The 24,415-nt window shown below is 51.3% G+C and overlaps 1 protein-coding gene across 1 annotated transcript in view; it reads right to left on the bottom strand.

Annotated features, from left to right (window-relative positions):
* ABTB2 (ankyrin repeat and BTB domain containing 2) overlaps positions 1-24,415 on the bottom strand; it is a 212,869-nt gene that overhangs the window by 41,975 nt on the left and 146,479 nt on the right. The window contains exons 2-3 of the mRNA XM_005578227.5: positions 12,698-12,844; positions 5,295-5,508 (exon numbers count right to left, since the gene is read on the bottom strand). Of these exons, the coding sequence (XP_005578284.1) occupies positions 5,295-5,508; positions 12,698-12,844 (361 nt within the window). The remainder of the gene's footprint in view (positions 1-5,294; positions 5,509-12,697; positions 12,845-24,415) is intronic.

Genomic DNA, 24,415 nt, shown 5'->3' with positions numbered 1-24,415 from the left:
CTGGACCCTCTGCTGCCCTTATTCTCAGAAGGGTTCAGGCCCCAAGAAGGGAAGTGTGGGAAGGAGGACAAATGAAACCCAGCCAGTCACAAACAGCTGGACCACTGGGGACAGGACCTTCTCAGCCACAAGCTCAGCACTGTGTGTCTTGGCTCACAAGGTCCATCCACTTCTGTGCTCCGTCCTGCACCACGGTGCCCGTGTTCCCTTGCTCTGCTCCTCCCCGTCGCCCGTCTCTCCGGGGTACCTTGCTTCCTCTAGCCACTTGGACTCTGTCTATGCTGCTACCCTGCCTGATAAAAACCATCGTGTTGATAATCATAAGAATAGCTACTCAGTGTGTCCTAGGCCCTGTTCTAAAGTATGTAGTGGCCAGGTGCAGTGGCTCATGGTTATAATCCCAGTACTTTGGGAGGCCAAGGCAAAGTGTGTGATGGAGCACACCTGTGGTCCCAGCTACTTGGGAGGCTGAGGTGGGAGGATTGCTTGAGTCCAGGATGTCAAGGAGGCAGTGAGCTGAGATTGTGCCACAGCACTCCAGGCTGGGAGACAGAGCGAGACCCTGTTTCCAAGAAAACCCAAAAAATATGTTAACTCATTGGGTCCTCATACCTTGCAGATGATTAAGAGCCTTGAAGAGGTTAAATGAGTGGTTGAAGGTTATGAAAAGTGGCAAGGTAGATCTCAAATGCACACCTTTGAATAGCAGGGCCCTCCTCAGATGGGGCTATTTTGGCTGGCTACAAAGTCACGATACCAGATGTTTCTAGGCCCAACCCCAGATCAGAACTCTGGGAAGGGTCCCACATGCCTCCTATTTCTGTGTCCTGGATACCAGCAGGCTCCAAACCTTCTGAGTCTGCCTCCCGCCACAGAGGCGGAGACGTGCTGTGCAGGGCTGGGGAGGAGGCGGCAAGGGGCCAGGGCCTGAGGTTTAGCCAGCGGACCGCTCTGTGGACCAGCGGCCCTCTGCCATTCCCACTCTCTCTGCCTGGCCACTCCTCAAGGGTCTGGCTGCTTTGCTGCTGCTCACAGTAGATGCAGTCTGGAAGGATGCCTGGGGGACCGCAAGCCCTCCAGCAGCCCAGGTTCTGATGCGGAGAAATGGCCACCTCCTGTCGACCTCAGGCCCTCTGCACCTCTGACTGCATGTCTCCCTCTGTCTCCTCTGCTTGATGACCCTGCCTTCCAGCAATTTGCTGGCAGCTGGCAGCCCTCCTGCCTTCCTACGTGTCTGCGTAGTCTTTACCCCTACTGCCCCAGACCTCTCATTCCCCAGGAGGGTGATGGCCAAGGAGGTATACCCTCTGCCAAAGATTCTGTTCCAGCTAGCCCATCCCTCTGCCCTCAGGCACAACCAGCAAGGGCCACGTCTAACCAGATGGTTGTCCATTCTCCTCCAGACCTCAGAGGAAGGAGGCTCCCGATCTCCCTGGGCAACCTGGATCCCTGACAGGAGGCTCTTTCACTTTCTGAGCTTGATCTTGGGTGATGACACACCCTGCAGGGCAGCAGCTGTGACTAATTCTGTGTTTTAGACCCTGCCTTGTGCCTGGCTGGTGCCTGGGATGCAAAGCTGCCAGTGAGAAAGGCACCCTGGGAGGGTGCAGGGAGGCTCCAGCTGCAGAGCTCTCCCAGGATAGCGAGGGGGTGGGGCTGGAGTGGCCCCAGAGAAGGTGGCCCCAAAGGCCAGGGCCCACCCAGCACGCCTCAGAGCTGTAGGATCAGGTCTCGGCAGCCAGCTGGGAAGCCACAGCCTGGCACAGGGAAAGGCAACGGCCTTGAGGAGAGAGACCTCAGGTTTGAATCCTGGCCTCGCCACTTATCAGCCAGGTACCCTGCACCCTCTTGTCCTCACTTGTAAAATGGAGGTAATGACAGCACCAAACTTGCTGATGTTCTTTGGGCGTAGAAGTAGGTAGAAATGGGCTTTAAAGGAAGGGCGTATGTTATCTCACTTTGTCCTACTGGATAGAATTACTTAGCCCCATTTGATCGGTGAGGAGCCTGAGGCATGGAAGGGCCTGTGTGGCTCTGAGCCCAGGCCTCTGCCCCAAAGCCTGTACTGTTTCTTGATGCACCAGGCTCACTGCAGCAGTGGAAGAAAGGAGGTTAGAGGCTTCTCATTCGCTGCCAAGCTGCCCGCTCGCCACTCTCAGTTCCTGCTGCTTCTGTCCCCTCCTGCTGTCTCTCCTCCCAGACCAGAGCAGAGAGCTCTGGGGAGGCGGCCTCTTACGGAAAGATATGAAGTCCCCACCGAACACCGCAGAAGCAGCAGGTGGCTTAGCAGGGAACACCACAGTGAGCTCCACACGAAAGAGGTGAACACACATCCCTTCCCTTTGTCGGCATGGATGTGGTCAGACGTAGCCCCTAATTGAAGGAATCAGGGTACCTTTCTTTAAAGCAGAAATATGAGTACAGACTTGAGTGGTTCCATCAATGCTGTCATGCTGCCAAACCCATGTCACCAAACTGAGCTCCTTCTCCCATGTGTGTAAGGCAGTAGAGGAGGTTACTTAATCCCAAACAAACCCAGGGAGCCACCAATCCCCAAACAGACAGCCTCTACAGCCAGACAACCACGGTCACACTGAAATCAGGGGCTCCGTCCAATTCTGGTCGGGTGAACTCAGTCCCCCAGGCTTCCAGGTGGGACAGAGGACGGGGCTTTAAGAGGATGAAGTGGAGCAAGAGACAGAGATAGACAGACAGCGCACATCCCCAAACTCACAAAAGCAAAGCTCTGTCACTCTGGCACCCTAGCAAACTCCAGCTACTATTTGCATCAGGAGAGGTTTTCCCCAGAGCTCTGGTGAGGGTATCAGGGTGCTGGGGCCTTGATGGGACATTGGCCCAGCCCAGCCTGCAGTAATGCTGTGAGCTCAGTGCTCCCAGGAAGGATCCCCACAGCCTCCAGGGCCTTCCCTGTCAGTGAGCCAGAGGGCAGCAGATCTGCTCAGCGACAGGAGTCAGGCCACCGGCGAGCTGTCGGGCTGTCGGCTCCCGCAGGTATTTTTAGGGTGTCCTCCTTTCCGTGTCAAAACTTAAAAAATTTTGGTTCCTTTTTTTTTCTAATGGGGGTTCCAATTCCCCATGTGTCTGATATTCATTTGAAATGATTCATGGAAAAATATCTTTGCTACCAATTTATTTGTGCTACAGATAGTGTGGTTTTTAAATAAGTGGTTATCTAAACACATGCACGTATGTCTATTACCATGCAAGCTCAGCTGTTATAACCACATAGAGCTGTGCAACTCAGATCACGAAGAAACCCGGATTCTGTGTGTTAGAGTACTGGGGGCTGGGAACCCTGCTGGGGAAAGCCACAGCACATGACAAAGATGCCCAAGGGGGCGGGGGAAAGTGCCAGCAGAGGAATGCCTACCCCTGGGCCTATAGCCATGACAGCCTGAGGGCCCAGCAGTCGGGGCAACAGGCCTGAAGAAGGCTCCTGTCCTCTTCTCCCAGTCACTTCTGCATGGGTGGCCCGGCCTCAGCCCAGCACCTTACCAAACAGCAAGCAAGCCTCCTACCTCCTCCTTCCCAGATGTCTTCTTGCCCTTTTCCCTTCCACGCTGACTCCTTCAACCACAGCACTTTTCCGCCAAGCAGGAACAGCTGGGGCTTAGGGCCTGTGCTTTGGCCCCAGCTCAAGCCAAAGGCGTCTTTCAGGATGCCCAGGGCTCCACCTGCAGCCGTCTTTCTGTGTCAGGCCCAGGGTGGCCCTCCTCAGACTTGCATTCGCCCTCCAGCTCCCAGAGAAATACAACAATGATGACATAAGGATACTAGTACTGATAACAGCAATGGTATTATTTACTGGGACTCTACTACGCATGTACTGGGCCACTGCTGTTTTACATTCCTCTTAGGGACAGGAGATACAGTGTAGTGGTTATGAGGAGCACAGCCTGTGTGGTGGGGCCAGTGAGTCCCTCCGTGCCTCCACTTTCTCATGTGTAAAGGGGCTTGAAGAGCACCTCTTTCTTGGTAGTGTGTGGATTAAGTGAGCATCTGCCTGCAAAGTGCTCAGCCCAGTGCCTAGCACATAGTAAACACTCAGTAAATCCACCTTAGTGCCTTTGTTTTCTGGGGCACTGAGGAAGCAGACCAGGCTGTGGAGCCAGCTGTGGATCATAGAGCAGATGAGACTCCACGCCCCTGAAAGACAGCGGGCAGCCGGGCAAGGGGACTGCAGAGCCTCCAGGACTTCCAATATTGAGGTCTCAGATTGTCTCCCTCCAGGTGGGGCACCAAGTCCCATGGGCTCTGCCTTTCCTGGGCCTGACTGTGTGGTGAAATGTGTGCAGATGGGCTTCCCAAACCAAGGGCAAGCCTTTCCCACTTCCTGGACCCTCAAAACACAACTCTTGAGCCCACGGACAGACCGTACCTTAAGTGGCCATGCAGTGGCCTCCATGTGAGGCTCATGCCAGCACATACAACGTTTGGGGTAAGTTATAAAAAAGCATATTTTCCAGGTAGAAAATTTCAAAAAGGCAGTCCTCGGAGAAAACTAATTAGAAAAGGTATCCTGTCCTCAGGCTGACATGGCCCCACGTGCATCCCCTACTCATGTTCCTCACTGGGTTCCATTGTGCAGTACACAACCTGCACATCTGTTCTTTGCAGCCCTGCTCCCAGCTAGGAAAGTGTTGGGACCCTCTAGTGAAAGTAACTGACTAGGAGCCCACAGGCGTGGGTCCAGGGGCTATCCAACCACTAACCTGCTGGAGATCAGAGAGCTGCCAGGGTCACGATGGTCTCTTCTGCTAAACAAATGGATGAGGGCAAAACACACCCAAGACCCCTCATAACCATGACGCCAACAATGATCATTTGATCACTTTTGAATGGGATAACCCCATGAAAAGAGGTGACAGCTACCAATGGCCAAGGGCCAGTTCCCACCCAGCCCCCATCCTACATGCTTTTTCTCAGAGTACTAACCTTTCTAGGTGGGTGTGACTATCTAATTTTATAACAAGGCAGCTGAATTTCGGACAGCCCAGTGAGCTCGCGCCAGACTGGGCACAGAGGCTGAAGCACAGGTTCCAAGCCTCAGTGGCCCCATGCTGCATCAGCTCAGGGGAAAAAAAAAAATCCCACTGCACACCAGTGCAGGCCTTCATCCATTGGAATTGCTGGGCCACCTCCTCACAGGCACAGCATAGCTCCAGGGCCCCTTTCTCGCCCTGTCGGTCAGTCGTCAGTGAGTGTCAGTCAGTCGGTCAATGCACGTTTGGGCGCACGTCCCACCAGGTGCTCAGCCCAAGGAAGATCCCTACCGTTCATTGTTCAGGGTCATTCTCGGGGGGTCCAGGTTGGGGTTCTCCATGGACTCCATCTGTGGACACCGCAGGAAGTAGTAGAGCGTGTGGAGGGCGTCGGGGGACCAAGTGATGGGCTGTGGCGGCTGGCGGGCCTGGCGGGCGGGGCTGGCACCCGGGCACAGGGGGTGGCGCCCCTGCATGTGGTGCATGGCACGGGAGACCAAGTCACCTGGTAGGGGGCAGGGCAGACGGGAGGAAGAGAAAAAAGAAGACACAGTCTGAGTTTACAGCCCGCATTCTTCCAAGGATGCTCCCGGCTGAAGCTCCCTTGCCTCAGTGCGCAATTACTGTTTGCCCTGCAGCCAACAGGTGGAGGTGGAAACTGTCACCCAGATGCACAATAGCAATTTCGTTTCCCTTTCATTTCACTCTTGCTGAATTAAATACTTGGCAGGGCCTGTCTCCTCCAGAACTTAGGGTAATGTGGTTTCTTTTTCGACATCTCCACTCTCTCCGCCACCCCCATGGGCCTCTCCCCAGATCTTTGACCGAGGGAATCTCTCTGGGTCTCTTTTCCCAGCCTCTACCCGCCAGGGCCAGGCTCTGTGGCAATTCTCCTGTGCACTGTCTTGTACAAAACCCAAAGTATTTCAGCAGAGAAGGTCCCTCTGACTCAGCACCAATTACAACCACCATCATCACCTGTTGAGGACTCATTATGTACAAAGTATGCAATTCCCCAGAAATATGATTTAATTTGATCCTTACAGTGCTAGCAGGTATTATTTCCATTTCACAGATGAAGAACTTGAGGCTTATGGCCGGGCACAGTGTCTCACGCCTGTAATCCCAGCACTTTGGGAGGCCAAGGTGGTCGGATCACTTGAGGTCAGGAGTTCGAGACCAGCCTGGCCAACATAGTGAAACCCTGTTTCTACTTAAAATACAAAAAATAGTCAGGCGTACTGGCAGGCACCTGTAGCCCCAGCTATTCAGGAGGCTGAGGCAGGAGAATCGCTTTAACCCGGGAGGCGGAGGTGACAGTGAGCAGAGATCGTGCCACTGCACTCCAGTCTGGGTGACAGAGTGAGACTTCATCTCAAAAAAAAAAAAAAAAGAAAAAAAAGAAACTTAAGGCTTATCTGATAAACATTTCCTGACCCCATGTATTCATTCTCCTGGCCACAGGGACACCTCAGAGCCCGCAGGTTGAGTTAACTAGCCATGGCTGTATGGCTAGAAAATGGTAGCATCTAGACTTGAATTCAGGTCTGTTCGACTCCAAAGTCCATGGACTTCACTGTGAGCTGGGCTGCAGCCTGCCCTGCTGGAGTCCGTGGGATCCTTAGGTCCCCATATCCTGTAGTGTGTTTCTACCCAACTCAAGTATTTTCAATATCTCACCAGTCCCAGACAGGAAACGGCTCAACATTGTGTGAGGCCACAATGCTGAGAAAGGATGGGCTGAAGGAGCCCCGGCACCTGCAGGCACCTCCGCTCTAAGAAAAGCGGCTCCTTCGGGGTCAGCTTCAGCCTCAACACTGGTGATTCCTTAGAGAGAGCCCCTCCACGGGTGGGCACAGCTAACCCTAAGGTGGAAGAAATGAACAGGTTTCAATTTGGCCAGTGAAGTCTCATGAAATGCATGGCAGAACCAGTTCATTCATGTATTCAATTAACCTTCATGCTGCTTCTGGGAATCTGCTGTTCTGTTCTGTTGTGTCCCAGGGCCCTGCACTGGGTCTGTTACGTACTAGGTGCTCAGCAAATATTTGGAGAAGAATTAACCTTACGCATTCATTTCTTTTTAAAATACAACTTCTGCTGAGGCTTGATTTGAGCTCATTAGCTGCTAAATTCTCCCTTGACAGCCGCGGTGATGGTGTTTGGCTTCCAGGCAGGGACAAATGACACCCCTGGAGTTTGAGATCCCCACCAGGAAAGTCTTCTTTGTCATCCTCCACCACCATCCCTGGTTCCTCACTCCTCCCTGCTCTTGACTGCTCATCCCTACAGTTGGAGTTCAGCTGCCTGGGTGGTCCTGACAAACCCTAGGGCCAAGAGGGCAGTGAGTTGCTGACACCTGGTTTCCATCCCTGTGACCTTGATTTCATTGGTCTGCCGCTGGACCTGGGCATCTCTAGTTTGTAGATGTTCCCTCAGTGATTCTAATGTCCACTCAGGTTTGAAAATCACCAGGTGAACTGATAGCTTGATTCAAGTCAGACACAGGTGGCCTCAAATCAGGGCCTGTTACTGTTCATTCCAGCCCATGTTCCCTTAGGCCTGAGAACTCAGGGAGGTTCCCCTGGAGGTCAGCTTCAGGCCTACCCCTGGTGATTCCTTACAGAGAAAGAGAAATCCCTTACTTAGTTATCAGAACCTCAGTTTCCTCATCTGTAAAATGGAAACAATAGTATCTACCCTACCGATTTTGAGGGTTCAAAGAAACAATAAATGTAAAGCACTTAACATCATGCCTGGCACAGAGTAAGCACTTGGTAGGGCTGAACATAGCACTGTTATGATTAATGTCTTATTATGATTATTCCTCTATCCTACAGGCCGCCTCCTGTGCACTCTTCCTTCCAGGACCACTGCCTGCCGTCAAACTCTGCCCCACATTTCCCAGGACAGGAGGAGTCTGTGCCCTGAAATGCCAGATCCCAACCCTGCCCTTGGGCTCCATGGGTGGTTGAAACTGGCATCACAACCACCAGCCAACCCACCTCACAGCAGCCAGTTGTACAGCTACGTTGACTGCTAATAAGTTGAAACCTGGCTCCCGTTTCTCCAGGTCTAAATGTCATAACTTTTGGCAGAACCACAGGACCACAAGGAGGAGAAATCAAAGAGTCTGTGATAGCATCAAAGGGAAACCTTGTTGAAATATCATTTCAAAGGCTCGACAAGGTAGAAGTCATTATCTTTTAATTATTTTTATTGTTGTTTTATTGTTATGGGTGGAGAACCCTTTGGCAGTGTACTTCCTGCTTCATGTAGACAAGAAAATCAAGAAAGAAATGGAATCTCCCATCCAAACAGAAGGAGATAACCCAAAAGTTCAGAAAACCATGAAGGCAGCTGGAGATGGAGGTCACCGGCTTCTTTGATCCAAGCCCTGCTGTGGCCAGTTTCTCTCAGACCAGAAAGACAAATGGCTGCAGAGAACTCCGACCACGACGTCTAAAAACTTACACTGCGTGGCAACCCATTTATGGGCAAAGAAAGCAGCTTGCTTTGAACCTTCTCCTAGGGTGACTTTTGCTTCCTGCCACTTTATATTTTCTAGGCTTCGTGACAGACATGAAAAGATAGACAAAATTTCCTTCAACTTTTTCAGCCACCCTGTAAGGGAGGGTCTTTCTACTCTACAGACAAGGAAGCAAGCTTGCAGGAGTGAAATGACCTGTCCCGGTGCCATAACTAGTCAGTCAGTCAGCCAGGACTTGCACTGGGGTCCCTGCTTCCCAAACGCATGCTCTTGACCATCGCACGGCTGCTACTAGAAGTGTGGTCTGTGAACCGGGACAGGTCCCCAAACTTACTGGTTTGCAGCAAGTTAATTTCAGAAGTGAAGAGTGAATTTTTAAAAACTTACATAGAAATTTGACAGTAATTTTATGTATAGCTAATAAAATAATTTTAAAAATCGGGCTTGCATTTCACCTATCTTATTTCCTTGTTCTAGACATTTATTTTGATGGTACATTATAAAGGTTTCATTCTGCAGCACAGTGTGGGGAATACAATCTCTGGTCCTTCACCATGGCTAGTGTGAGAAGGCCTGATCCAGGCTGGGCTGGTCTCTTGGTTTAAGCACGGTGAGGACTCAGAGCTTCCTCTGAAACTTCCTTGTACTTGAGGATCAGTTGATCCTACACTCAATGAAACCTTAGTCTGAAGCCCAGAAACACCCCCCAGGCAAGGAAAAACAAGTCCTCCCCCACTTGTTAACCATGAAAGACTTGATTAGAGGTGCTAGGTTTCACTCTGGTCCTTCCACCTCTCATTATGAGCCATCAAATAAAAACAGCGGGAGAGAGTCTGGAATTCAACACCGTCTTCAAAATAAGGCCTAGAACATCTGGCTCCCTTCAAAAAGAAGTGTTTTGTTTTATTTTGTATTCTCTCCCTTTAAAATTCTTGTGGGTAGAGAGGGACAGAGCAAAAGCACAAGTCCCAAAACTCCCTGTGAAGCTGGATCTCATACAAGAGTGAAACTTCTCACCCTATCTGGCAGGCTGATGTTGGCGAGGCTCAGGGAGTTAATGCATGTAAACCCGGGGAACACTCTGAGGTCCAAGGGGTTCAGTGCCAAGTATCACTAGCCTCATTAAGTTCTTTAGTCTCAGGGAGAAAAATTGCAATATCGGCCTCCACCTCTGTCTCCTCCCTCCTCCACAGCAGGTTAGCAAAAGCCCTGGTTTCAGAGGGAGGAACAGGGCAACCTGGCACATGACACAGCCTGTTCTCTGGTCTGTGAAAAGATGCTGTGAGGAGGTTTCTTCCCTTGGCCCTGAGGAGTGGCTGGGCCAGGATGTGGACCAATCCTAGGCGAGTTTTAGGAGAAAACATTTGGTGGGATAGACTTCATTCCTCCTAACACGTGTACATGCATACTCAGGAACTGTTCTCTGTACCAGGTACTGTCCTAAGCAATGAGGATACAGCCGTGGACAAAGGGGATAACGTTTCCAATCTCATGAAGCCAACTCTTCTAGTCAGAGGAGAGAGATGATAAACTATTCGTAAGTAAATATATAGTACATGTCAGGTGGTGATCAGTGCTTTAATAAAGTCAAAGCCACAAGAGGGAAGACAGTGGAATGACAGCGTGGTACTCATAGAAGGCCTGAATGAGAAGGTGCCATTTGGGCAGAGGCTTGGAAATGTGAAGGACCAATGTATTTGGGTATCACAAGGGGAAAGTGTTGCAGGCAGAGGGAAAGCCAGTGTGAAGGCTCTGGAGTGGGAGGGTCCTTAGCCAGGCGGCCAGGCAGCTGGAGTGCAGTCCACAGAGAAGAGGATGAAGCGATGAAGTCAGATCATATATGGATCCTGGGCCAGAGTGAGGATTTTGGATTTTACCGAGTGAGCCGGGAAGCCATTGTCGGGGGATAGAGGGAATAGATATTGAGCAGATGAGTGACACAACCCAATTTAAGCTTTAAATGGGCAGCTTGGGGCTGGGTGCGATGGCTCATGCCTATAATCCTAGCACTTTGGGAGGCCAAAGTGGGAGAATCACTTGAGACCAGCCTGGCCAACGTGGTGAAACCCTGTCTCTACTAAAAATACAAAAATTAGCTGGGCGTGGTGGTGCACACCTATAATTCCGGCTACTAGGGAGGTAGAGGCAGGAGAATCTCTTGAACCTGGAGGCGAAGGTTGCAGTGAGCCAAGATTGTGCCACCACACTCCAAGCTTGGGTGACAGAGCGAGACTCCATCTCAAAAACAAAACAAAACAAAACAAAGTAAATGGTCAGCTTGGGCTTGGTTGGTAGCAGTGGAGTTGGTGAAAGGGGCAAACTAAAACTCAGGATCATTGTAAATGGTAGAGCCAACAGGTCTTGGCCCCTTGGCTGACGGTAATGGCAGAATGATGTCAAGCCCTTCCCTGGGGGAGGCCTCTGAATGCTCCTCCCTTAGGCTGGGCTGGGGTTGTAATGGGCATAGGGCCACCATGAGAAGAGGAAAAGGATCAGCCCCAATCTTGATCTCAGCTGCCCCAAGGAGCCGGTGGCTGGGCTGCTAGTCTTATCTAGGGGCCAACAGCCCTAGACACGTCGAGTCAAGCCCTCAGCTCTGATCCATGTGACATGGAGAAAATCACTTTTCGTCTCTAAGCCTCAGTTCTCTCATCAGGACATACCTTGCTGAGTTGTTCTGAGGAACAAACGAGATAAAGTGAAGATGGTGCTTCACAACGGTGCCTTGCACACAGAAGGCGCTCGCTTAATGTTCAAGTATAAAGTAAAACCAAGGTGCTCTCCAGTGGACTTAGGGCTGTGTCCCTTACTGTTTGCAAGGCACGAGAACTCACCAAAGCATGACTGTGCAAGGGCCCAAGACAGCCCATTGTCCGGGAGACACTTCTCAGGGATGGAGATGAAGCCATACACCAGAACCCACTTCCTGTGGGGTCCCTCAGGGGACCCAGGCAACAACATCCTGGCCCTGCCTACTGTAATGTCACCAGGAGACACGGAGTCAGAAATCCTGCTTTCTCTCCCAGCCCTACTGCAGCTCTGCTCTGTGACCTTGAACCAGGCACCTTCATTTCCTGTCTGGGGAGGAGGCAGAAGAATGCAGGGAAGGAGAAAGCCGCGTCCTGAAGAAACAGAGGTTTGCCATTGCCGTTGATTGTGCAGGGGTCGGAAGATTTGAGGGAATCACAAATGGAGAAGGCCGGAGCAGAGGGAAACTCCAGGTGTGCCCATGCTGTGTGCAGTGACCCCTGCTGTGTCACTGCCCTCCGCTGGGTGATCTCAACAGAGCGAGGGGGAATGAAGGCAGCAGAGGATGTAGTCAGATTTCTCAAATCAAATGGGTAATGAGAGGGGGAGCTCAGGAGCCAGCACGGATTTCACCTCTCCTAACACCCTGGAAGCAGCTGTCAACGGTAAAGAGCCACATCAAGTTCCAAGTGTGTGCCATAGAGCCCTGAGTCCTGGGAGACACCACCCAGCCACACCTGCCTTCAGCCAGAGGCGCTCTGCTGTTATCTTCCTTTTATTATACTGAGGCTTTGCAGGTGCTTTCTTTCGAGAAAGAGCACCAGCTGTGAATTCAGAGCCTGTGGGGCCAGGCAGGTGAAATTAATGAAACAGGCCCCCCCACCCCACCCCAGGTGAAACCCAGGTCTGTGGCAAAGTGGGGAACACATGCCACCCACTTTGCTGCTACTTAGCTCCTGTGGGTCACTGCTATGCAGGAATGGGGTGCCATGTTGCTAGATCATTTGTTTTTTAAAGAGAAACCAGAAATCCAGATTTGTGTATTTGCAACCTCTGGCCTAGAAAGATCTAGCTTTCAGGGAAGGCCAGGCGGGAGGAGGAGGAGGAGGAGGAGGAAGAGGGGGGGGGAGGGGGAGGAGGAGGAGGGGGAGGGGAGGAGGAGAGGGGGGAGGGGAGGGGAGGGGGAGGGAGAGGGGGAGGGGAGGGGGAGGGGGGGAGGGGGAGGGGGAGGGGAAGAGGAGGAGGGGGAGGGGAAGAGGAGGAGGGGGAGGGGAGGGGAGGGGAGGGGGAGGGGAGGGGAGGGGAGGGGAGGGGAGGGGGAGGGGGAGGGGGAGGGGGAGGGGGAGGGGGAGGGGGAGGAGGCCAGAGCCTAGAAGGCAAGCTCTCCCTGCCTTCCCCCAACCCCGGGGCCTTGCTGTTGCTCTACCATCCAGCTAGACACTGAGGCGACACTTACTCAGCTCCGAGATGCTGCCCACGCAGGTGGCCAGGAGGGACTGCTCCAGGGTCCGGAGCTCCAGCTGGGCATAGGCGTCGGCTCGCTCGTCATGGCCCAGGGACCCGCCGTTGTAGGGGCTGAAGTACGCGGGGAGGGAGAGGACACCTATGGGGAAAGAAGGCAGACAGGTCACACTTAGGAAGGAGGGGAAGCTCAGTGGGCCCCAGCCTGCTGCGGGCAGGGCTCAGCCCTGCTGCCCTGCTCTTGACAGAGAGGTTCAGCAGGCAAAATCTCTCTGAGCCTTGAGGACGTGGGAACGTTGACTGTGGACGGTGCTATAGGGGCCAGAATGAGAAGTAGCTCATTCGTAGCTGTGGTTATAAGCATGTGGAGATCATTCTTTCCTGGAGGTACCCAAGAAACTGGCCTGCTTGGGCTCCTGGATCACACAAGCGTTCATTCACTCACTCGCTGAATATTTACAGAGTGCCCGACTCAGCCCAGGTATTGTGCTACACTTAGGGTTCTGGGGTGACAAAGAGACCTGGCTTTGTTTTCATGCAGCTCAGGGATGGCCGAGTCAGATGTAAATGCCCATCCTGACTTCCTGAAGGGCAGTGCTGCCCTGAGTCCTCTCCTTTCCCCATGCTGGGAGCAACCATTTGAAAGGGATGCTGCCTTCTCCACTTCAAGAAGGGGATGTGTCCTAGCCACGGGCCAAGTCCAATTAATGTTTTTCATTAACACTTCAACAGCAGTGGAGCAGAACTGTCAGAATCAATCCCAGAGGGTGACAGCCTGTAAATTTCTCCAACTCACTATGCGGCTTCTTAGAAAGCACCAGAAAAGCGAAATCAGACTGGTTTAAAATTACATGTTGGCTCTTAAGAGCATGTGGCCACAGAGATTCTAGTTGCAGTCAGAACCTAGATAGGGATTCCCAACTTTTGGTAACCACTGTTTCTTTGATGGACAGATCTTCTTTTTCCAACACTTACCCACAAACCCTTTTTTTTTTAAAAGAAAAATATCCACAGGAATTTAATCACTTTTGGATAAAATCTCTGAAAATTCCTTGAGATAACTGGAGAGCACGGGGATGTGGCCAAGTCTGGGTTAGAAGTCCCTAAACACGTGTGATGTAACAAGGACAACAGCAGCAACAGATACAGCAGACAGGGCTCTGGAGCAGAAGTTGGGGTTCGTAATTCTGGCTATCACTTAACCAGTGGTGTGATCTTGGTCAGGTTACTTAGACTCTTCATCAGTTCATCATCTGTTAACTAGAGATAACTAGAGTACCTAGCTCACAGGGCTGCCATGAGGATTAACTGAGTAACTGGGAGTCAATGCTTGGACCAATGCCTGGCTCAGAGTACGTGCTCTACCAAGTGCTGTTGCTATTATTTTTACTTTGTGCTGGGAACATAGGCTTCATTTACATTATCTCATTTATTCTTTCAACAACCCTATAAGGGCCAGGTGTGGTGGCTCACGCATGTAATCCCAGCACTTTGGGAGGCTGAGGCGGGTGAATCACTTGAGGTCAGGGGTTTGAGACCAGCCTGGCCAACATGGAGAAACCCTGTCTCTACTAAAAATACAAAAATTAGCCAGGTGTGGTGGCAGGCAGCTGTAATCCCAGCTACTCGGGAGGCTGAGGCATGAGCATTGCTTGAACCTGGGAGGCAGAGTTTGCAGTGAGCCGAGATCACGCCACTGCACTCCAGCCTGGCAACAGAGTGAGACCGTGGCTCAAAACAAAAAACCAAAAACAAAAAACCCTATGAGATGGGTACTGCTGGCTTCCATTTGAGATATTGGGCTATTGCCATTCAGAGACTTTGAATAATTGCTCAGGTAAGCGGTGGAGCCAGGATTCAAATCTGGGATGGACTGGCTCTACAATGCATATACTTAACTCCTGTGTGAGCTCAGAGTCCAGTGAACACACCACTACAGCTCACTCGTGGCTGTCCTTATGTGGGGCTGGTGCATATGACAATATGCCTGTATTATTACTGCCCTTTTCACTCATGGACAGCCTCATGCTGAACCCCACGTGTTTCTCTTTCTTGAGCAAATGCACACAGCGGTCTTCCTCCAGCCCAGGGCCTCAGTGTGTTCTCTGACCGTTCTGCAGGTTCAGCTGATGGTCAGTCCTGCCCGCCTAGCTCGACCTTGCCCCGACCCAGTCTCCCCACTCTCCCGGCTGATGTGGTGGAGGCTCCCTCTCCATCTCCCTTTGCCTCTCCTGGATGGCAGCGACCCCTCTCATCACATCCAGCGCTGACTTAGCAAAGCACTGCTTCAAAGCACTTCCTCCAAGCTTTGTTTCTGTTGGAGGAGGAGGAAGAGTTCATGATTGGGCTCTTCCCTGCAGCCCCCTGCCAGGGCCCCAGGCCCTAAAGCAGAAACTCTCCCTGACAGCTGAGTAACCAAACACATTGGGGAGAGCTGGCCATAAGCATTAAAACAAGTAAAACAGAAGGGAAAACCACCCCAACTACAGGCCGAAACCCACCCTGCCGAACAGCTGGGAGAGCCCAGTGCAGGCCTGACTCCTCCTCCTTTCTCCATTATTAATCTACAGAAACAACACTGGAGACATGTGGATCAAATTTACAGAGCTTAGGGTAAGGGACTAGGAAATTCAGCTGATTTGTCAAAGGATTCCCTGAGAGAAATATTATGTCAATGGAGCTAGTAACAGGAGCTGGCAGCTCCATTAATAGTAGTTCCCATTTTCCCAGTCATCACCCACCCAAAGAGGCCTTCACTTAATACCGTGGCAAAAGTAATTAGGAACCTATTATTAATAATAGTAATTGATAGCATCACAGCTTTTGCCTAGTACCTTTTGCTTTTAAATGCCTTTTTCATAGAGCAATTTGTTCTTCCAGCAAGGGAGGTAGGACAGTTATGATCAGTAACAACCACAGCTGACTTCTATTGAGGGCTTACTATGTGCCAGGCACTTACATGCATTATCTCATTTAACACCCCAGAACCGCAGGCGGTACGATTTCCACCCATCTTACAGCTGAGGAAACTGAGGCCTGAAAAAGTTTAGTGGCTTGTCCAAGGTCACTGAGGGTCAGAAACGGAACGGGGACTAGAGTTTCAATCTCTTCATTCTCAAGCTGCTGAAATAAATGACATTCTAACTTTGCTCACCTTGTCCTTTCTCGAGCTAGGCAGTGGCCAGGATACTGGAGAGGAAAGGGGTTTTGTTTGGGCCTGAGGTTTAAAACGAGGAAATTCAAAGTAAGACCCAGAAATAGGACTTTCCCTTTCATGGGTCTCCAGACACCTCCTGCCAAGGGTCCCTAGAGGCCTCCCATGAAACTCTATAGACAAAAAGCTGTCGGACTCCCTCTGATCTTCGCAGAATGTAGTTCCACAGCTTGTCTCCCAAATCCGCTCTGTAAGAAAGCCTTCTCTACATCAATTCTAAATTCTCCCATATCAGCTCATTCCTCCGCACTTCTCATCAGAGATGGAAAATATTTTCTTTACGTTCTTTTAACACCTCGATGTCTTCCTTTCCCCACACAAATTCCCAACTCTAGGATAACGGGCTCAGGGCAAGATCATTCTAGGGAAAAGGAGTTTAAAAAAAAAAAAAAAAGGAAAGGGCATCTATTTTTTTCTATTTAGTAAAATCCTTAGAAAAAAATTCTTCCTTTCTGTCATGATGGAGAAGAAAGCGTGCGGAAACATTTCCCTTTATTCCTTTATTAGAGGGAATAGGGACAATGGCTTTGGAAGCCGGTAAAAGCCATGGAGGGACCCGGAGGGACCCACAGGCACCACCCTGTGCCCATGGCCGTGAGTGAATCTCGGAGTGTGAAGCGGTGAGCATGACTGAGTGATCCTTTGCCTCCCTCTTCTAAAACAGCAGCATTTCTGCTCAGTGTTCCACTCCAATGGGCTGCGGACTGTACTGAAGCCTCGATGTTCCTCAATCTCTACACAGAGCCCTAATCTTCCATCGCTCAATTTTTCTCTTTCTGGTTGCCCAACTCTTGAATCTCAGACTCATTATCTTGTTCCTCAAGCCTCCACCTCCTCTTCCAACACTCTGAGTACAGCACCGTGGCCACCCGGTTTCCCAAGGAGAGAACTGTGAGTCACCCTAATCAGCTCTCTCCCTTCTCATCCACTTCTCATCAACCACAAGCCTTGCTGCTTTTACCACCAACATATCTCAAAAATCCTCCACTGCCACCACCCCAGTCAGGCCCCCATCTTCCCCTGCCCCCCACCCATCCCCTGCCTCCGGGCTTACCCCCCCCCTTACTCTGGTCACCTTGCTCTGGCTCTGTACTCTTCAATGACTCCCTGTCAGCCTCACGAAGAAGTCCGAACTCTTTTGCATATGTAACTATCCTTTAAGAACAGTTAGCATCCTGGCTGGGCGTGGTGGCTCAGGCCTATAATCCCAGCACTTTGGGAGGCAGAGACATGTGAATCACTTGAGGCCAGGAGTTTGAGACCTGCCTGGCCATCAAGATGAAACACCATCTCTACTAAAAAGACAAAAATTAGCCAGGCATGGTGGTGCACACCTGTAATTCCATCTACTCAGGAGGCTGAGGTGAGGGAGAATTGCTTGAACCTGGTGGAGGTTACAGTGATGAGAACGTGCCACTGCACGCCAGCCTGGGCAACAGAGTGAGCTCCAAAAAAAAACCCTTTTTTTCCCCCCAAAGAAAGAGAATAGATAATGTCTTTCTCTGCTTTTTGAAATTTAGGGAGGAGAGTAATTCTGCCAGTAAACTGGCAAATTTCCCAGCACCTCCCAGGATATCAGCAGAGTTAGGAACCCTGTGCACACCTGATCCTCGCTTCTCTAAGCTACTTTTCACTCTGCTCTGCTCTAGCCCAGAAGGGTAAGGGTAGGGGGAGAGGGGTAGGGGTAGGGGTGGAGGGGAGGGGTAGGGGTGGAGGGGAGGGGTGGGGGTGGAGGGGAGGGGTGGGGTGGGGGTGGAGGGGAGGGGTGGGGTGGGGGTGGAGGGGAGGGGTGGGGTGGAGGGGAGGGGTGGGGTGGAGGGTAGGGGTGGGGTGGGGGTGGAGGGTAGGGGTGGGGTGGGGGTGGAGGGTAGGGGTGGGGTGGAGGGTAGGGGTGGGGTGGAGGGTAGGGGTGGGGTGGGGGTGGAGGGTAGGGGTGGGGTGGGGGTGGAGGGTAGGGGTGGGGTGGGGGTGGAGGGTAGGGGTGGGGTGGGGGTGGAGGGTAGGGGTGGGGTGGGGGTGGAGGGTAGGGGTGGGGTGGGGGTGGAGGGTAGGGTTGGGGTGGGGGTGGAGGGTAGGGGTGGTGGTGGGGGTGGAAGGTAGGGGTAGGGGCAAGGATGGGGTGAGGGGTAGGGGCGGGGATGGGGGTGAGGGATGGGGGTGAGGGGTAGGGGTGGGGATGGGGGTGAGGGGTAGGGGTGGGGATGGGGGTGAGGGGTAGGGGTGGGGATGGGGGTGAGGGGTAGGGGTGGGGATGGGGGTGAGGGATGGGGGTGAGGGGTAGGGGTGGGGATGGGGGTGAGGGATGGGGGTGAGGGGTAGGGGTGGGGATGGGGGTGAGGGGTAGGGGTGGGGATGGGGGTGAGGGGTAGGAGTGGGGATGGGGGTGAGGGATGGGGGTGAGGGGTAGGGGTGGGGATGGGGGTGAGGGATGGGGGTGAGGGGTAGGGGTGGGGATGGGGGTGAGGGATGGGGGTGAGGGGTGGGGGTGAGGGGTAGGGGTATGGATGGGGGTGAGGGGTGGGGTGGGGATGGGGGTGAGGGGTAGGGGTGAGGATGGGGGTGAGGGATGGGGTGAGGGGTAGGGGTGGGGATGGGGGTGAGGGGTAGGTAGGGGTGGGGATGGGGGTGAGGGGTAGGGGTGGGGATGGGGGTGGGTGTGGAGGGTGGTGGGGTTGGGACGAGGATATGGGTGAGGGGTAGAGGTGGGTTTGAGGGGTGGGGGTGAGGGGTAGGGGTGGGAGTAGGGTCAACGGTAGGGCTATGGGTGGAACTCTGGAGGAGAGCAGCCTGCTTCTTTTCTAAGTGATTCTTCACCAGGGCCCAGAGAGGGTGCCACTGAGTTAGAAGGGAAACCCAGTTCTCAGAAGACTGGGAAGCCGCCTTCTTGCCAGTTGCCAACCAGGAAGTGAGCTGAGTTTCAGCTTGCAGAGGCGCTGTCTCTTCCAAGCTGGTGGACTGCACTTTGGGATGACAAGCCAGACTTCTAAAGGGTTTTTAGAAGCAGAGCTTAGGCCAAAGGCCAAATTGATGGGGATTTCATTCCCTTCTCTGTAAACCATGGGGGTGGAATCTATGGCTTCTCAAGTCCTCCTAGCACTGGGATTCTAGACTCTGACCCCTATGTGTGCGACAGCACTCAAGTGCACCCCTGAAATCCTTTTTATCCCTTCTCATTCCACCATTTAACTTGTGAATTGTCAACAGTGGGAACACAGAGACCTTGTTATTACTATTTCCCGTGGTTTAATTTCCTCCAGAGCTGTGACACCACCACTTTCCCCCATACACACACACACAACTTTAAATGTAAAAAAAGGTGTCCTTTCTGTGTAAAATCGGATAGGTTTCTAGTTAAGTTTTTCTGACCATTCATCAAAAAGCCACCAAGACTGTAACGTAACTGTCCTCCAAACTCAGCAACCATTACCAGTGCTCTCCCCAGACTTGTAAATGTTCTTTCTGGGGCAACGGGACAGTGAGTGTAGCACCATCTGTGCACCTGCCACCAATGGCCCCACTAGACCACCAGCTACCCGGCTCAGGAAAGCTCATGGCCAAGGCAGCCAAGACCACTGCCTGTCCCCAGTTCCTTTGAAAGGAAAACCAGAGGGCAGAGGATTACTTCTTTATTGCCCTTGCAAGGAAACTTGGCAGGGCGTCTTCTGCCAGTCTTAGGCGCGCGGGAAGCTTGGGTGGGGTGCAATCCATAAGCTTCTGAAAATAAAAATTATACTGCCCCACTGAATGGTTTCCAAATAGCCCACATAAGCCAACCCTTTTTAAAATTTTTTTATTTTTAAGTGTTTCCATTCTCTGATCGGGAATTTTATATATAGTACACTTAACGCCCAGTTGTTATATATTAGTCATGCCAGAACAAAGTGCAGAAAAGTTGAAGCAGGAATAGTTTTCAGGGAGACCCAAATGGGGTGTAAGGACAGTCAATTCTTTCTTTTTGTTTTGAGACAGGGTTTTATTCTGTCACCCAAGCTGGAGTGCAGTGATGGGATTACAGCTCACTGCGGCCTCAACCTTCTGGGCTCAAGCAATCCTCCCATCTCTGCCTCCTGAGTAGCTGGGGTACAGGTGCATATTGCCATGTCCAGCTAATTTTTGTATTTTTTGGAGAGATGGAGTTTTGTCATCTTGTCCAGGCAGGTCTAGAACTCCTGGGCTGAAGCGATCTGCCTGCCTCAGCTTCCCAAAATGCTGGGATTATAGGTGTCAGCCACCATCCCAGCCAGGACAGTCAATTCTTTAAAAAAAAAGCCCCCAGACCCTTCACTGAATAGTATTCCACATGACATTCTAAGTTCAGACAAGCTGGGGGGATGGGTGTTGAGACAAGAGCAAGATGAAGGAAATAAGAGGAAAAACCTGAAGTGGAATGGAATATGCCCCAGGAGCTGTCAATCATCCATGTAAAGTGATTCATCAGGAATAATCAGGCCAGGCACGGGGGCTCACACCTGTAATTCCAGCACTTTGGGAGGCCAAGGCAGGAGAATCACCCGAGATCAGGCGTTTGCGATCAGCCTGGCCAACATGGTGAAACCCTGTCTCTACTAAAAACACAAAAATTAGTTGGGATGGTGGTACGTGCCTGTAATCCCAGCTACTCATGAGGCTGAGGCAGGAGAATTGCTTGAAACTGTAAGGCAGAGGTTGCAGTGAGTTGAGATTGCGCCACTGCACTCCAGCCTGGGTGACAGAGCTTGGGTAACAGAGTGAGACCCTGTCTCAAAAAAAAAAAAAAAATCAAAAGATCACCTAATACTTGGGCAAAACCCATCTCAAGACGTGACCATGATACTGTGAGGCCCAAAAGTTCAAATGGGGAGAAAATGCTGGGAGACAGGGAAAGATAAGGGGGAGTTTGAGAAGCAGGTTTTATTTATCGAGACAGGGTCTTACTCCGTCATTCAGGCTGGAGTGCAGTGGCGCAATCTCAGCTCACTGCAACCTCCTCCTCCCGGGTTGAAGTTATTCTCATGCCTGAGCCTCCCGAGTAGTTGGGATTACAGGCACCCGCCACCATGCTTGGCTAATTTTTGTATTTTTAGTAGAGACAGGGTTTCACCATGTTGGCCAGGCTGGTCTTGGACTCCTGATCTCAAGTGATTCACCTGCCTCGACCTGCCAAAGTACTGGGATTACAGGCAAGAGCCACTGCACCCAGCCAGAGAAGCAGGTTTTAACCATGGCTAATAAATGGACATGGACTACCATGCACTGAGTAGGTCCTTTCTGCCAGGGATTGGATGAACGAGCATTTGAAACCCCAAAAAGACCCTCGCAGTAGAGTACTATTACTAACTCCATTTGCCAGCGAGGGACACTGAAGTTTAGATGGGCTGAGTCACTTGACTGAGGTCCACAGCTAGAAAATGGCAAAGGTGGGATTCTGATACTGGAGTCCACACTGGCTCAGTCTAAAGAAGGAGAACACCAGGCTCTCCCCGCGCCAACTCAGAGACAGCACACTTCCTTCAGCACTCACCAACCCATTAGCACTGTGCTTTCCTTCTTTTTCTAAGGTCAGGAAATTAAAAGCAAATAACAATTATGCTCCAGTTAACACTTCATTCGGGCTAAGTTATCAGAACACCACTGGCAAAAGGTGGTCTTCTGGTGAAGTCAGGCCCGGGGCCCAGGAGCTCACTGTTAAACAGTGAAATAATAACACATACTTACAACTGCCTAAGAAGCTGGTGGCCACAGAACCCAGGGTGAGATAAAAGGCTGGCAAAGGGTGATGTGCTCAGGGCCAGCAACCCCAATTTTCCTACAAAAGAGTGGTACAAAGCAAACCTCACCCTGAATACCGGGCTGGATTCACTTCCCCTTGGAATCCTTTGGGCCTGCTGGGGGTGCACCTGCTGTGGAGTTGGTGTGGGAGCTGCCTCTCTCCCCTCCAGCTGGCTCCTCCAATTCTCAGAGGGGCTCCAGCAGGGTGAGAATTTAGAGGGATGGAGGAACCACCATAAAACTCGACAGCCCTGACAAGGCACAGTGGCTCACGCCTGTAAGCCCAGCACTTTGGGAGGCCAAGGCAGGTGGATCACTTGAGGTCAGGAGTTCGAGACCAGCCTGGCTACCATGGTGAAATCCTGCATCTCTACTAAAAATACAAAAATTAGCTGGGCATGGTGGCAGGCGCCTGTAGTCCCAGCTGCTCAGGAGGCTGAGGCAGGAGAATCACTTGAACCAGGGAGGCGGAGCTTGCAGTGAGCCGAGATTGCTGCCACTCCAGCCTGGGCGACAGAGTGAGACGCAGTCTCAAAAACAAACAAACAAAACTAGACAGCCCCACAAGTGTGGCAAATTTGGAATCCCCACCGGGAATACTGGCTCACTGGCATTTTGGTGATTCATCTAAGGTAAATATCAGTTCTGACACAGACCCAGATGATGCCTATTAGGTGCCTGTAAAAAACTAGCAGAGATCCTGCCTTGCCGTTTAATTTTTTTGAAGCAAAAACCTAATAAAATGCCGTCTGTTCACTGCCATTTCTCTTCTTTGCAAAACAGTAAAAAAGCCAGCGTAACCGAACAGATCAATTTCAGGAAATTAAACCTAAAGGTGAACCCTGGAAAAACCAGTGCAATAGTCACAACATTGGGCAGTGTGGGGCAGAAAACTAACATTCAAGCTACCAAGTTTTTTCCTGTGGAAAAAGATCTCTGTGTTATTTAGAATACTTTTTAAGAGATTCTGGGTGGCCTCTCTCCAAAGCATTGATGTAACACATCAAGAACTTAGTGACCCAGGGAGCACGAGTCTTGGAACTACCACCTCTTTGAAAAGAACAGTCCGCCCCATGACCACGGTCCTTTGTCATACGCTGTCCTTGACCCACAGTGGGTGAGCACACTAATTCCTGTGAGCCAACGACAACACAGAGCCACTTTTCTATTAAGGCAGCACATTCAACACACACACACACACACACACACACACACACACACACACACACACACACACACACAGAGTAAATGGAGAAAATAAGGATGGAGATGAAGCAGGCGTAGACTCAGTACCCTAAATATCAGCCTTCTTCCCAACAGCCACCAAAGAAAGAGTGGTTCGCTTTGTGCTAGGGTCATAAAAATGCTTTCTGGCCTACTGTGCTTTCTAAAGTTTTTATAATGAATATGGCATACTGGCACAGGAACAATGACTGTTTTCAGAAATATGAGAGAGGGGATGAGATGTAATTAGAGCAGAGGAAGGTGACAAAATGTTTCTTCTGAGCAAAGGAACACCCATAATTTGAATTATGGTATAACATTTATCTGAAATTAAATTTTTAGATAAAGAAAAAAGTGAATGTTAAAAATACCACTTTATTTTTAATTTTTTTTTAAGTCAGGTTCTTGCTCTGTCTCTTAGGCTGGAGTGCAGTGGTGCAATCTCAGCTCACTGCAACCTTCACCTGCTGGGCTCATACCATTCTCCCACCTCAGCCTCCCAAAGTGCTGGGATTACAGGTGTGGGCCACTGCACCCATCCAAAACTATCGCTATTATCTTGTTACCTATAAAGAGACTAGAATTCATGGTATACTTTTAGATGATTCTTCTCCCATTATTCTTCATACTTTTTTTTTTTTTTTGAGACGGAGTCTCGCTCTGTCGCCCAGGCTGGAGTGCAGTGGCCGGATCTCAGCTCACTGCAAGCTCCGCCTCCCAGGTTCACGCCATTCTCCTGCCTCAGCCTCCTGAGTAGCTGGGACTACAGGCACCCGCCACCTTGCCCAGCTAGTTTTTTGTATTTTTTAGTAGAGACGGGGTTTCACTGTGTTAGCCAGGATGGTCTCGATCTCCTGACCTCGTGATCCACCCGTCTCGGCCTCCCAAAGTGCTGGGATTACAGGCTTGAGCCACCGCGCCCGGCCTATACTTTTTAACAAAACAAATATTACAACCATTATGAGCTCACAGAGGTTTAAAAAAAAAAAAGGTACATGAAAGGAAAACCTGGTTGTTTTACAGAAATTTTACCAAAAAATGATGGGATACTGCTTTTGGAAGAAACTCAGGGAGAACCCATTCTAAATTGCTAACCAGTAGATGAGACATTGTCTGCATGCCTCATTCCAAGTATCTCTCAGCCGGCCCCTTCACCTGGCCCCAGGTGGTGATGACTCAGGCACTGCGTCACCAGTGGGACTTTCTGTGGCATCTTGCTGATGCTCTGCCCTGCCATTACCTACTGCTCTGAGCCTGCGTGATCATTCCACAGCTACAGTGGCCGAATCGCCACTGGTGGGAAAGGAGGCTGGTTGCTGCCAATGCTGGGCAGGGGGTGAGGGAAGGAGAGGAGGCAAAGTGGGCGCAGGGAGTGACAGCTGAGCTGCATCCTTCCCCTGCTAGGGATCAGTGCTGCCAGGGAGAGAAAGAGGGCAGTGGGCGTGGCCTCTCAGTGCCAGCTCACAGAGGAAGAAAGAGATCAAAAGAGCACAAACACAAGTCACTCCTTGAGAGTTTAAGGAAAAG

This window comes from Macaca fascicularis, chromosome 14 (genome assembly GCF_037993035.2).
Source record: "Macaca fascicularis isolate 582-1 chromosome 14, T2T-MFA8v1.1".
Taxonomy (NCBI): domain Eukaryota; kingdom Metazoa; phylum Chordata; class Mammalia; order Primates; family Cercopithecidae; genus Macaca; species Macaca fascicularis.
Note: the sequence above shows the minus strand (reverse complement) of the source record. Positions and strands in the feature narration are given on the sequence as shown.